Source organism: Culex pipiens, chromosome 1 (genome assembly GCF_016801865.2).
Source record: "Culex pipiens pallens isolate TS chromosome 1, TS_CPP_V2, whole genome shotgun sequence".
NCBI lineage: Eukaryota > Metazoa > Arthropoda > Insecta > Diptera > Culicidae > Culex > Culex pipiens.
In genome coordinates this window covers 63,331,470-63,346,512 of record NC_068937.1, presented here as the reverse complement: position 1 = coordinate 63,346,512, position 15,043 = coordinate 63,331,470, and the positions used below count along the sequence as shown (strand labels likewise).

At 40.3% G+C, this 15,043-nt stretch overlaps 1 protein-coding gene across 1 annotated transcript in view; it reads left to right on the top strand.

Moving 5' to 3' along the window:
* The first annotated feature begins 728 nt into the window (after window positions 1-728).
* The window catches only part of LOC120427905 (acetylcholine receptor subunit alpha-like), an 87,011-nt gene continuing 72,696 nt past the window's right edge, over window positions 729-15,043 (top strand). Inside the window, exon 1 of the mRNA XM_039592845.2 lies at window positions 729-1,206. Within this exon, the coding sequence (XP_039448779.1) occupies window positions 1,158-1,206 (49 nt within the window). The 5' untranslated portion in view covers window positions 729-1,157. The remainder of the gene's footprint in view (window positions 1,207-15,043) is intronic.

The following is a 15,043-nucleotide window of genomic DNA, read 5'->3' as shown; positions in this document are numbered from 1 at the left end:
GGAACAAACCCTTGAATGCCCGCCAAAAAGTCAATTTTGTTACACTCTACTATACATATCTATTACGAAAAACGAAACTATTGGCACTACGCCCCCCGGGGCATGGCCTTCCTCTAACGTGGGATTTCTGCTCCAGCGCCTCTGACGAGACAGGAGAAACCGGGACCGACGTTTTACTTCACCATCCGATAGAAGCTCAGTGGATAAGGCGGGAATCGAACCCGCGTCTCATAGCATCATCGGGATCGGCAGCCGAAGCCGCTACCCTTGCGCCACGAGACCCACCTTATCTATTACGGATTCAAGGTAAAAGACAGTATAAGATGGAAAAACTAACAAACCGAACATGGAAGCCAAGAAGCCAACCGCCAACTTATCATGGCATCCGTTCAAGAAAGCGCTCTGACCACATTGCCTAGCGCTGCGTTGTGCTTGCTTCCGAAAAAAAAAAGCTGGACGATTTATGGTTTCGTAAGCTATTTTTGAGGTGTTTGTCGACTTGTGAAAGAAATTGAAATTGGAAAACTGTATGTGAAAAAAAGTAAGAAGCCTCCATGCTTCTGGTGAAATCGAATAAGAAAATTGAAATTTAAATCATTGTTGTTTACGTGCACTCAGAAATAAGGCGACTTACAGAGACATATAGATGAACCGAATCGCATTTGCACTCTCGCAATAAATTGGAAATTTTCGATTAATAATGCCTTTTCTCTCTGTTTTCTCGTTCTGTTTGAAATTTGCAGAAAAACATGATCGTTTCTTGACCGGAAATTGCTTTTCACCACTCACCGCTGCCATTTTCATAGCTCCTGCCCCAGCCATTACCATCCCTCCCGTAGGACCAGAGCAGTTCTGGACGACCAACGCAATTCGAGGAGCAGATCAGAACAGCAGCAATTTCGGTTCTACCGCACTCTCTCTCTCTCTCTTTCTGTTTCTCGTCATCATTGGGAGCTCGCTGGCGCAATCGATTTCGTCAAAATTGTCGCCCCACGGCAACCCGGTGGTGGGGTGGTCGGTGGAGGAGGAGCAGCAGCAGGGAAGGGTTGTTGTTGTAGCAGCAGCAGCAGCATCAGGACAACTCCGTGTATCGTTCCCGACGAGCTTGGCCCCGTGGTGGAACAACGACGCTGGCCGGGACGACGCAGAGAGATGAGATGAGGCTGCTACACGGCGTTAGTTTCATCATTTTCGCTGCCGTTTCAGGTGAGTTCTGGCTTGGGCTTACAAACCTGCGGTGGCCGGAATCTCCGGTCAACCTAGGAATGGAGGGAAGAAAAAATCACAAAAAGCTTTGGCAAACTTTAACAGCTATTGTTTGTTCTGGGTGGATGCCAAAACCAACCCGCACACATACCAACTCCGGCTATTATCTGTCATTGAGAATGTGAACCGGAAGCAAACCAAGCGTTTGTACCAGGAAAAAAAGGAGAGTAGATTTTCGACATGCACACTTTTTTCATTCCTAAGGGTAAGTTCCAATTAATTTTGTAGTCCCAAAATTCAAGTTCAATTTAAGTTCAATAATACTTACGGAATGGTATGGAATCATACTGGCAGTTGCACTATGGTACATTGGGTGGCCAAGTTTCAAAAAAGTGACCTTCTCCAAATATTTTTTGGTATTTTTTTCTCGAAAGTAAACATTCTTACTAAGAAAAATCCAAATTTTCAAAGCTCTAAGTTTGTTCATTACGGAGATACGCAAGCTGAAAGTCAAAAAATGGAGTAAAAAACTAGCGTTTTTCGTAAAAAAGGCTGATTGTTTAATTTTAACATAGCTCAGCCATTTTAAATATTTTATTAGGACAATTATACATCGTTGGAAAGGTAATGAGATAAGCTTTGAAACTATTAAAAGATAAAATGTTGTTTCCAAACCAAAAACTGCAGTTTTCATCGAATAACTGGAGCATTTTTTTGACAAAACTTTTTTTTTGTGTTTGTTAATCGAGTACTTTTTTTGCTAACCGATGCTAAACATGAAACTAAGATCACTTGAAAGATTGTATCATAATCTAACATTGCTGAAATTTCCAGCCTGCGATTTTTTGCGTTTTCGGAGATATGCCATTTTGAACATTTACGTTTTATCAAAATTTGCTGCAATCTACATATGCGCCCGTTTATTTCACTTGCTTTGCCACCTACTTCGTGGGCATCGTCGCTTCAAAAATCAATACCTGGTTTAAAGAAGTTCGTAATGACTTTATTGGAATTTTCTGTTGCCTACATTTAAAATTGAGTACCTTAGTCAAAATAAGGTATTCGTACCGAAGTTTCTCAAGCGAAACTGGAGAATCTCAGTTTGATACCGAAAAAAGTATTCAGCAAAATATTGACTTAGCATGATGAATTTCTGCGATCGATCCATGAAACTGATCCACATTTAAGTTCTATGTTGGTTAGTACAAAACATCATAAAAGTACCTTTAACATATCCTGAAGCCGTCAGAAACTCTAGAATCAAATGAATTTTCATGAACAAGAACATTAGGATTAGTAAGAATATGTTTTGTATTTTATCGTTTTAATTCATAATTAATATTTTGAATAAAATAAATTTTTCTGTTATTTGATTTAACAATTAAAATTTTCGCGATTTATGCCCGTAAGGGTGGGGGCGGTGGGTCTCAAGTTATATGGCATGGACTCACAAAAAGAAACACACAGCAGTAAATAATAAATATTTGACTTAAAATGGATTTATTACGCTTAACAAAATTTTGTTGGAGGGGAGGAGGGGAGGGGGGGGGGGGTGAATGAAAGTAGAGGGAGGGGTTGTGTCCTTAAAGTGGGGATGTATTAGCTTATCCATAATTTAATAATATAAACTTGCAATAAAATATATACGCAATTCTTTTGCACTTGCAAATGTTTGAAAAGACTATTTATTATAAACAATCCACTATTGAAAAACATGAAAAGTCATAAAAATCGACGTATATCATTTCAATACCATACAATTACCCAAATTTGCATGAAAAAACATTTAAAAAGCAAAAAGGTGCAGGTGGTTATGTTATACATGACCAATATGACAAAGAACTTTGTACAAAACTCCTGAAAAATATTCTATTTTATTTTATATTTTTAAAACATTGCCTATGTATTAAATCCTAAATAATTTATTCCTATAAAATGTTTTCAATCTTCTCTGTGGAAATAAATTGCCAAAACAAGTATGGTTCGGAAAATGTCCAATCAAAATGGTAATTTTCATGTCCAGTATCAAAAACCATGAATTTTGGTACCCATATTGCCCCAAGTCGAATAGTTCGATTAATGTCCCCCCGGTAGAACCTTCCCGAGGGCACTGGCCACTCCGGGTGTGGCCAATCCGGTCAAAATGGCCATTTTCATTACCAGTTTAAAAAACCATGAATTTTGATACCCATATTGCCCCAAGTCGTATGGTTCGATTAATGTCCCACGGTAGAATCTTCCCGAGGGCAATTGCCACTCCGGGTGTGGCCAATCCGGTCAAAATGGCCATTTTCATTACCAGTTTCAAAAATCATGAATTTTGATACCCATATTGCCCCAAGTCGTATGGTTCGATTAATGTCCCCACGGTAGAACCTTCCCGAGGGCAATTGCCACTCCGGGTGTGGCCAATCCAGTCAAAATGCCATTTCCATTACCAGTTTAAAAAACCATGAATTTTGATACCCATATTGCCCCAAGTCGTATGGTTCGATTAATGTCCCCACGGTAGAACCTTCCCGAGGGCACTGGCCACTCCGGGTGTGGCCAATCCAGTCAAAATGCCCATTTCCATTACCAGTTTAAAAAACCATGAATTTTGATACCCATATTGCCCCAAGTCGTATGGTTCGATTAATGTCCCCCCGGTAGAACCTTCCCCAGGGCACTGGCCACTCCGGGTGTGGCCAATATCCTATAAATGTGGTCCCAAGCCCATTGAACCAAATCATTCTGGTCTGGTGACCGTCCTTACAATCTTCATAAGAACAGAATTCCTCCCAATTTAGTGCACAAACTGTGTCTTTCAATGTGTGCGTGTGTGTGTGTGAGCAATAAAATTACCACCGTGGATCTGCTTTTGTCGAAACCTTGTAAGGCACTGAATTTTTCTGAGGCTATCTGTTAGCTTAAATAGTTCGCATGAAATGTGGCAACAGTGGTGCAACATTCTCGCGTGACAGTTCCACGAAAACAGGAGAGGAGGCAAAATTTGCACCATGTTGCCAAATTTCATGCGAACTATTCAAGCTAACAGATAGCCTCAGAAAAATTCAGTGCCTTACGAGGTTTCGACAAAAGCAGATCCACGGTGGTAATTTTATTGCTCTCACACACACACGCACACATTGAAAGACACAGTTTGTGCACTAAATTGGGAGGAATTCTGTTCTTATGAAGATTGTAAGGACGGTCACCGGACCAGAATGATTTGGGGCAATGGGCTTGGGACCACATTTATAGGATATTGGCCACACCCGGAGTGGCCAGTGCCCTCGGGAAGGTTCTACCGGGGGGACATTATTCGAACCATACGACTTGGGCCAATATGGGTATCAAAATTCATGGTTATTGAAACTGGTAATGAAAATGGCCATTTTGACTGGATTGGCCACACCCGGAGTGGCCAGTACCCTCGGGAAGGTTCTACCGGGGGGACATTAATCGAACCATACGACTTGGGGCAATATGGGTATCAAAATTCATGGTTTTTTAAACTGGTAATGAAAATGGCCATTTTGACCGGATTGGCCACACCCGGAGTGGTCAGTGTCCTCGGGAAAGTTCTACCGGGGGGACATTAATCGAACCATACGACTTGGGGCAATATGGGTATCAAAATTCATGGTTTTTGATACTGGTAATGAAAATGACCATTTTGACTGGATTGGCCACACCCGGAGTGGCCAGTGCCCTCGGGAAGGTTCTACCGGGGGGACATTAATCGAACCATACGACTTGGGCCAATATGGGTATCAAAATTCATGGTTTTTGATACTGGTAATGAAAATGACCATTTTGACTGGATTGGCCACACCCGGAGTGGCCAGTGCCCTCGGGAAGGTTCTACCGGGGGGACATTATTCGAACCATACGACTTGGGGCAATATGGGTATCAAAATTCCTGGTTTTTGAAACTGGTAATGAAAATGGCCATTTTGACCGGATTGGCCACACCCGGAGTGGCAATTGCCCTGGGGAAGGTTCTACCTGGGGGGGGGGGGGGGAGATTAATCGAACCATACGACTTGGGGCAATATGGGTATCAAAATTCATGGTTTTTGAAACTTGTAATGAAAATGGCCATTTTGACCGGATTGGCCACACCCGGAGTGGTCAGTGCCCTGGGAAAGGTTCTACCAGGGGGACATTAATCGAACCATACGACTTGGGGCAATATGGGAATCCAAATTCATGGTTTTTGAAACTGGTTATGAAAATGACAATTTTGACCGGATTGGCCACACCCGGATTGGCCACACCCGGATTGGCCACACCCGTAGTGGCCAAACCATGAATTTTGATACCCATATTGCCCTAAGTCGTATGGTTCGATTAATGTCCCCCCGGTAGAACCTTCCCGAGGGCACTGGCCACTCCGGGTGTGGCCAATCCGGTCAAAATGGCCATTTTCATTACCAGTTTAAAAAACCATGAATTTTGATACCCATATTGCCCCAAGTCGTATGGTTCGATTAATGTCCCCCCGGTAGAACCTTCCCCAGGGCACTGGCCACTCCGGGTGTTACCAATTCGGTCAAAATGGCCATTTTCATTACCGGTTTCAAAAACCATGAATTTCGATACGTGACCATCCATAAACCACGTGGACACTTTTTTGGGAATCATTTAAACCCCCCCCCCCTCCCCTCGTGGACAATTGTCCATTCAAAAAAAGAAAGCTGTATGGATCGTGGACTATCGCCATAACCCCCCCCCCCCCATCTAAAAAGTCCACGTGGTTTATGGATGGTCCCTACCCATATTGCCCCAAGTCGTATGATTCGATTAATGTCCACCCGGTAGAACCTTCCCGAGGGCACTGGCCACTCCGGGTGTGGCCAATCCGGTCAAAATGCCCATTTTCATTACCAGTTTCAAAAACCATGAATTTTGATACCCATATTGCCCCAAGTCGTATGGTTCGATTAATGTCCCCCGGTAGAACCTTTTCGAGGGCACTGGCCACTCCGGGTGTGGCCAATCCGGCCAAAATGGCCATTTTCATTACCAGTTTCAAAAACCATGAATTTTGATACCCATATTGCCCTAAGTCGTATGATTCGATTAATGTCCCCCGGTAGAACCTTCCCGAGGGCACTGGCCACTCCGGGTGTGGCCAATCCAGTCAAAATGCCCATTTTCATTACCAGTTTCAAAAACCATGAATTTTGATACCCATATTGCCCAAATTTGTATGGTTCCGTAAATGTCCTCCCGGTAGAACCTTCCCTCAGGGCAATGGCCACTCCGGGTGTGGCCAATCCTGCCAAAATGGTCATTTTCATTACCAGTATCAAAAACCATGAATTTTGATACCCATATTGCCCAAATTTGTATGGTTCCGTAAATGTCCTCCCGGTAGAACCTTCCCTCAGGGCAATGGCCACTCCGGGTGTGGCCAATCCTGCCAAAATGGCCATTTTTATCACCAGTATCAAAAACCATGAATTTTGTTACGCATATTGCCCCAAGTCGTATGGTTCCGTAAATGTCCTCCCGGTAGAACCTTCCCTCAGGGCACTGGTCACTCCGGGTGTGTCCAATCCAGTAAAAATGGCCATTTTCATTACCAGTTTCAAAAACCATGAATTTTGATACCCATATTGTTCTAAGTCGTATGGTTCGATTAATGTCCCCCCGGTAGAACCTTCCCGAGGGCACTGGTCACTCCGGGTGAGGCCAATCCAGTCAAAATGGCCATTTTCATTACCAGTATCAAAAACCATGAATTTTGATACCCATATTGGCCCAAGTCGTATGGTTCGAATAATGTTCCCCCGGTAGAACCTTCCCGAGGGCACTGGCCACTCCGGGTGTGGCCAATCCAGTCAAAATGGCCATTTTCATTACCAGTTTCAATAACCATGAATTTTGATACCCATATTGCCCCAAGTCGTATGGTTCGATTAATGTCCCCCCGGTAGAACCTTCCCCAGGGCACTGGCCACTCCGGGTGTGGCCAATCCGGTCAAAATGGCCATTTTCATAACCAGTATCAAAAACCATGAATTTTGATACCCATATTGCCCAAATGTGTATGGTTCCGTAAATGTCCTCCCGGTAGAACCTTCCCTCAGGGCAATGGCCACTCCGGGTGTGGCCAATCCTGCCAAAATGGCCATTTTCATCACCAGTATCAAAACCCATGAATTTTGATACGCATATTGCCCCAAGTCGTACGGTTCCGTAAATGTCCTCCCGGTAGAACCTTCCCTCAGGGCAATGGCCACTCCGGGTGTGGCCAATCCTGCCAAAATGGCCATTTTCATTACCAGTATCAAAAACCATGAATTTTGATACCCATATTGGCCCAAGTCGTATGGTTCGAATAATGTCCTCCCGGTAGAACCTTCCCTCAGGGCAATGGCCACTCCGGGTGTGGCCAATCCTGCCAAAATGGCCATTTTCATTACCAGTATCAAAAACCATGAATTTTGATACCCATATTGCCCAAATTTGTATGGTTCCGTAAATGTCCTCCCGGTAGAACCTTCCCTCAGGGCAATGGCCACTCCGGGTGTGGCCAATCCTGCCAAAATGGCCATTTTCATTACCAGTATCATAAACCATGCATTTTGATACCCATATTGCCCAAATTTGTATGGTTCCGTAAATGTCCTCCCGGTAGAACCTTCCCTCAGGGCAATGGCCACTCCGGGTGTGGCCAATCCTGCCAAAATGGCCATTTTCATTACCAGTATCAAAAACCATGAATTTTGATACCCATATTGCCCAAATTTGTATGGTTCCGTAAATGTCCTCCCGGTAGAACCTTCCCTCAGGGCAATGGCCACTCCGGGTGTGGCCAATCCTGCCAAAATGGCCATTTTCATTACCAGTATCAAAAACCATGAATTTTGATACCCATATTGCCCAAATTTGTATGGTTCCGTAAATGTCCTCCCGGTAGAACCTTCCCTCAGGGCAATGGCCACTCCGGGTGTGGCCAATCCTGCCAAAATGGCCATTTTCATTACCAGTATCAAAAACCATGAATTTTGATACCCATATTGCCCAAATTTGTATGGTTCCGTAAATGTCCTCCCGGTAGAACCTTCCCTCAGGGCAATGGCCACTCCGGGTGTGGCCAATCCTGCCAAAATGGTCATTTACATTACCAGTATCAAAAACCATGAATTTTGATACCCATATTACCCAAATTTGTATGGTTCCGTAAATGTCCTCCCGGTAGAACCTTCTCTCAGGGCAATGGCCACTCCGGGTGTGGCCAATCCTGCCAAAATGGTCATTTTCATTACCAGTATCAAAAACCATGAATTTTGATACCCATATTGCCCAAATTTGTATGGTTCCGTAAATGTCCTCCCGGTAGAACCTTCCCTCAGGGCACTGGCCACACCGGGTGTGGCCGATATCCTACCAAATTGTTCCCAATAATTTCGGTATTCCGGTGACCGTTCTGGCTACCGTCAATAACTTCTTGGACCTCCTCTCAAGTTCGTGCACCACCTGCGTGTGTGTGTGTGAGCAATAAAATTCCCAACGTAAGGTCCGTCTTTGATGAAAGTCTGATGGACACTAAATCCTCCAGAGGCTAACTTTTAGCTTAAATAGTTTTCACGGCATCTACGCAACAGAAACAGAATGTCACGCCGAGGGCTTGCGACGGTAACGCTACATTTTCGAAAAATTTTGCATTGACACCGCAGATAGAGCTTTAAGACAAAGTCCTTTGTCAAAAAATAATTTGGCCGCCTGTTTGTATGGAGATGGCCCATAGTGTAGGTGGTATGATTTCATACCATTCTGTACGTATTTAATTTGATCTCTTCATTTTGCGGAAAAATCTTAAACCTATCAAAGTCACCCCGGCTATCACTGTCACTCCGATTTACGGTAAATAAATACTGATATATATCATTCTGATCTGCAAAACATAATAATTCCTCAAAACCCGTCCTAATAGCTTGCTATCTTGCTGGTGTCTGAATAAAATTGTCAAGTGCAGAGCAAAAGGAGAACCTTAATAGCACCGTTACTTAAAACGTCAAATATCCGACGGCTGTTTGAGGAGGGGTTTCCAACCTAAGAATAAAGCAGGCTATGCTGGCTGGGCAGAAACAGCGTAGTGACAAAATAGACTTCCGGGAGGTGACGTGACTGGACGGGAGAGTGGTTGGTCTGCTCTAGGAGGATAGCATATCCGAAGCGAAACATATGGAACCACTGAAGAGAGGTGAAGAGGGTACACACAAAAGTAGGAAAAAAATGAGCGACAACTGCACATAACCTCCGGCCGTTGACAGCGCGGTGTTTACAGTAAACATGACGTGAAGAGAGAGTCTAGTAGCCCATGGACATGAGGTGCTGCTGCTGCTGGGTGATGAAAGTTGGCTATAATCAAGAACACACCGAGGGAATACAAAATCTAGGGCATGAACCTGAACGGCTTTAATTATTAGGATGTTGAAAATATTGGTCAAAGTTTTTGTATCCCCTCCGTAAAAAATGGTCCAAACTATCAGGGGCTGTATTAAAAAAAATAATAATAATAATAATTTCGGTGGAATCTTTAAAGCAACTAGCTGAAAAAAAATTCAAACGGATTCCTCTGCATTCATTGTCGTTTTACACTTGTTTGAGTTAATTGGGTCCTAAAATGAAGCTTAGATTGCTGATATTATTGTTCACAGCGATAAAGCTTATTTTTCTGAGTACAATGACCCCTTGTACGACCATAAAGAGCTTAAAATGGATTTTTAAATCAATTTTGAAAAATTAACCTCGCGGTCATTCTTGACAGAAAAGCTCCTACTTGACAGGTCGTTCCAAGGGGACCATAGTTGATCCATCGAAAAAATGTTGTCTTGTCAAAAAAAAAAAAAAAATTGCATTAAAATGAAAAAAAGTGATCAGAAATGGTTTTAATCGTGTTTTTTACCGTTGTACATAAAAATTGGCATAGGGCTTTAGTACCCAATTGAACAATATTTTTAATTTTACTGAATTTTTGATGTGCATGCCAATAAAAGATAGCATACTTTGAACAATGATAAACATCATTTAAAATATTTTTGCCTTCCTCACTTTACTGAGGAAAGGCTATAAAATCACTTGAAAAATGAACTTCTCAATTAGACCTCCTAGACCCACCTTTATGTATACCTATCGACTCAAAATCAAATTCTGAGCAAATGTCTGTGTGTGTGGTGGGTTGGTTTTTTTTAATGATTGCATAATATTAATTCGAAATGTACACAATTAAATTAAATCCTCTTTTCTAAAATTGTTTTCTTACTATTATTTAGAAATACCGTCATCAGGGGTGACATTGGATCTGAGGTTGAGATTGGGTCATACAAATTTATGCATTTTTGTATGACCCAAGCTTACCCCCCAGACCCAATGTCACCCCTGATGGTGGTATCGCATTATAATTTATGACTATCTAGTCACATTTTTTCAGCTGGAACTTCAATATTTTGCATATTCATAAGAAAACTGCTATAAATGGTTTGAACTTATTAAATACAAAGCTGTGAAAAACAGTTTTCAAGATTTTGTAATACTTGAATGCTATACAAGGTCTTCTAATTTTTAAAAGATGCAAAACTGTTTTTTTATATCGCAATGTTTTTTTTTGTAAATGAATAACTAGACAGAATTTTTTCATATTAAAATTGACAAAAATACCAAAATTATTAGAGTTTATAGTTATAAAAACTATTAAAAAATCCCATCGAAAACAAGGGGGGAAGGGGTCTGGTAAAATGTGACGTGCTTTTTGAGGGGGTGTTCAACCTTGTGTGACAAAGTGTGATTTAGGGGGGAGGGGGATTAATTTTGGCCGATTTTTGTGTGACATACTTATGGACAGTATGTCAAAATTCGACATTTTCTTAACATTTGCTCAATAACAAAACAATACCAAAATTTGATATAATACCACAGATTGGTATTAACTTACACTTTGGAAATTTTTCCAAGGGCTCGCGAAAACCAAAATTTGGTATTGATACTATTAAATGGTATTATTTTGCATTTTCCTTGTTATTTACCCATGCTCGGGGATAGACATAAAATTTCCAAGAGCCTTGAACCCAGCACACGTATCAAGAAACATGAAATTGCCCCGGTCTGTAGGTCGACCGGGGTGTCCCCATTGGGTATTTGCTTTTTATTCAACTCGATTACAATGGTAATGACAGTTTCAAACATGTCTGCCGTCTTCAGCCCTTTTTATCACGTTTGGGGAGAAACCCCTCTGGCCGTCGATATGACTGAATGGTACCTACTTCCTTGAGTGATACACTCCCAACTCATCCGAAACCAACGTCGCCGGCAGCCAAGACAGCACCGACGACCGATGGATGGATGGATGTGGAATGTGCGGCCAACCGACGAGACCAGTGCGAGATGCTCGGCTTGCTGGGTGTGGTGTGTCAAAGGAAGAAAGGGCCAGCGCGACCGGAACCGGAACGATGCATTTTCCAATGACCATCAAGTTGCGGCCAGGTCTGATGCTATCGTTCCCTGAAGTGTACGAAACTTTGCCGTACAGTTTCCTTCAGACCGCATGTCAATTTGTGGGCAGTGAGGGAGAGCATGAAAAGGAGCGAACAACTTCCCTTTATGCTCACCTTTTTGGAATTTGATCATGATGTTGAATACAGCTATCCGTCAGTCAGGGACAGGTTGGAGACAGGTGTGTGGAAGAATATATCAAGTTATCGTTCTGATGTCAGCGGTTTTTCGGAGAGTGAACATCTTCTTCTTCTCGTGCTTTTCAGTTGCACACTCACATTTCACAGTCGAATGATAAATTTTATCTTATGTGGACGTTTCTCTTGGGACGAATGTGGAAACCCTAAAGTTTTATTGAAATAGTTTTACGAACGATGATTGTTTGCAGCATCCTGGAAGAACTTGTGAGGGTGAGCGAGTTATGGCCACGTGAGTTAAGATTACGATGTCAAAAGGTTGTCAGTTTTACAGTTTACAGAATTTGGATCACAATTACAACGGATTCCGAAAGTTGGCTGATTGTTAGAAAGTCCGGACTCGATTATCCGAAATTTCGAATATCTTATGTTCACAGACATGTTTGAAGTTAATGTTAGTAAACGCTTCAGTCAACCATGCGCACCCTCTTATTTTTGCTCCTCCATAGGTTAACGTGGATTACGATAAACTTGGTGTATCAACAATTGTTGTTTTGAGCATTCTGGTGTATTATTCATGCATTTAAATAGTTTGTTAGATCTTATTAATTTCACAAAAGTCTAAAAATAAAAAAAAAATCAAATTATTCGCTCTACAGCATTGCCTTGGCGTTCTCGATTGCGAGATTCCTACTCGAAACTAGGTGTCCGAAGGTTTGATTGTTGGGGCAATTGCAAACCTCTTTTTACACCCTAGCTTCCATCCACCCTGGGATTCGAACTGACGACCTTTGGATTGTTAGTCCAACTGCCTACCAGTGACTCCACCGAGACAGGACCCAGGGAGACGACTCCTACACCTGCACTGAGCTAACGATCTAACCATTAGGTTAGTCCGGGGCCAACATTTACCTCCCGTCCGACGGAAGGCGTCATCAGGCAAATCGCTTACCCCTACACCATGGTCCCGGTCACAAAAGTCTATTGTTGTTATAAAAAACTTGTTATGAATGTTCAACAAGAATCTTGTTTTTGAAACCAACCAAATATTTTGTCAAAGATGTCGGTTATAGTGAGATTAATTATGAAAAAAGTTTCACTCATAAAAATTACACGCAAATAGAATATGTACAATTTTATTTGCCAAAATTGATTTTCAAATGGTAAATTAAATTCGATGTTTTAAAGGGCTTATGAGCGAGTCTAAAGGGGCATAAACATCCCTCATTTAATCCCGAAATTGTCGGGGGTTGTTGGGACACAAAGACTATAAAATGTCATAAAACTTAAAATGTCTCTAACGACTTTGAGCTTCTGAGTCAATTTATTATCATCTATTTATAACCTTTAAAAATAAAAGTTCGTCAATTGTGTGCTATCTTTTGACAATCATTATTTAATACTTTTTGAGATAATGTACTATGTGTGCACAAAGTTTCCACACACACAAATAAGCTAAACTCAATACTTTAACTTACTTAATCAGTATAATTTCAAAAACAAAAGAAGCATTACAAAAAAATGTATGTCCATTTAAATTTGAGAAAAATAGACATTTTTATGATTTTCAGACAACTTGTATGGCGTGTAAACATGAATATTTTGATGAAAAATTGGTATATATCTTAAGATTTGTTTTGCGATTTCCGGAAACGTAAACGAATATCTAAAATCGGGTTTAAGCATTTTGTAGAGTTTGTTGTGTTTAACATAACGTCACCATTAACTCATAATCGACCAAAATGGTCGTTGTTACAAGATAGCACATACAAGACGAGTTCAAAAAATTTAGAATTCACTAAAATTAAAAATCACATTCGTTTCCATGGATACAAGATGTCACCCGAGCAAAAACAAAATTCTTTTTTTTTAACATTAAATTTTGTTTGGGTATAATTTAATGAAAATGAACATTTTTATGCATGTTTCAATTATCAAGGAACTCGAATTAGATACAATTATTACCATAAAATGGGATATTAGAGATACCGTCGAGAAAAAATGCACACTCATAAAAATAAATTAAAGAAAAGTATCTTTTGTTTTCGAAACTGTTTTACCTTAATCTTTCTCAGCCTCAGACGATCATTCTAGATTTCCCTTGCAAGCTCCAGGTCGAATTGAGTTGATATTAGGATGGAATATTTTTCTTTTTAGTTTAATAATTGTTCTATTTTTTCACTAAAATGCCGATAATTTCCTTTGCATTTAATCAATTGGGATGTTTCACTCTGCATTTGTAGAATATAATGAGCTATTTTAGGTGTTTTTTTTTTTAAATTTTGAAATTTTATTGAATTTTGTTTGTAAGAGACATTTTTTATATTTTTGGCGTTTTTAGCCTTACATCATCGTGCCCGGTTTGACTCATTACCCGATGATGCGATGAAGAAGTATCCCCTAGTAGTGGATAACCTCTTAATAAAATAAAAAATATTTGATGAAATTGTTGAACCGTTTGTAAGATAAAGTCATTTCAATTTTTATTTAAGGCTATTTTGAACTTAAAAAATTTAATTAAAAAAGTGTCGATAAATGGAAATTAATTCTACATACACCATCACTAGGCTTAGTGATTTTTCACGCTCGAAAATTTCAAATTTCACGAGGACCTCAATTTCAAAACACCAAATTTCACGCAAATTTCGCGGAACTTGAAAAATGTTAAAATAACTGTGAAAATCCTATGTTTAAATCACAGAAACTACTTTTATGCTTCATTATGTTTTATTATGTAAAAAAATCTTTACTAAATTTGAATGCGACAAAAAAATTCTTCCAATTTTCAAAAAAAAAATCCTCCTGGTTATTGAATGGGCTCTATATATATATTTTGAATTAAAATGTAGGGCACGCGTATTCTCATTTACTGAACTGCTCTCTTAATATTCGACTAACAAAGCTCAAATGTTTTCGCTAATTTGCTTCTGTTATATAATTTTACATTTTATTGAATTTCATATCATGGCTAGATTTGTCCAGTCAAAATGAGTAAAATAAATTGAATTTTCTGCGTCATTCAGCCCATTAAACATATTTTTTAAGGGTTTTAGCTCATTTTTCAAAAACTAAATTTATAAACATTTTGCAAAAAATTATATAATTTTTAAGAAAGCGAAATTTAAATTCTAAATGAGAAGAGAAAACAAAAAAGTAGTATTTTTTAACTTTCACGGGAATTATCCACCCAAATAAACAAATATCGTTAAAAT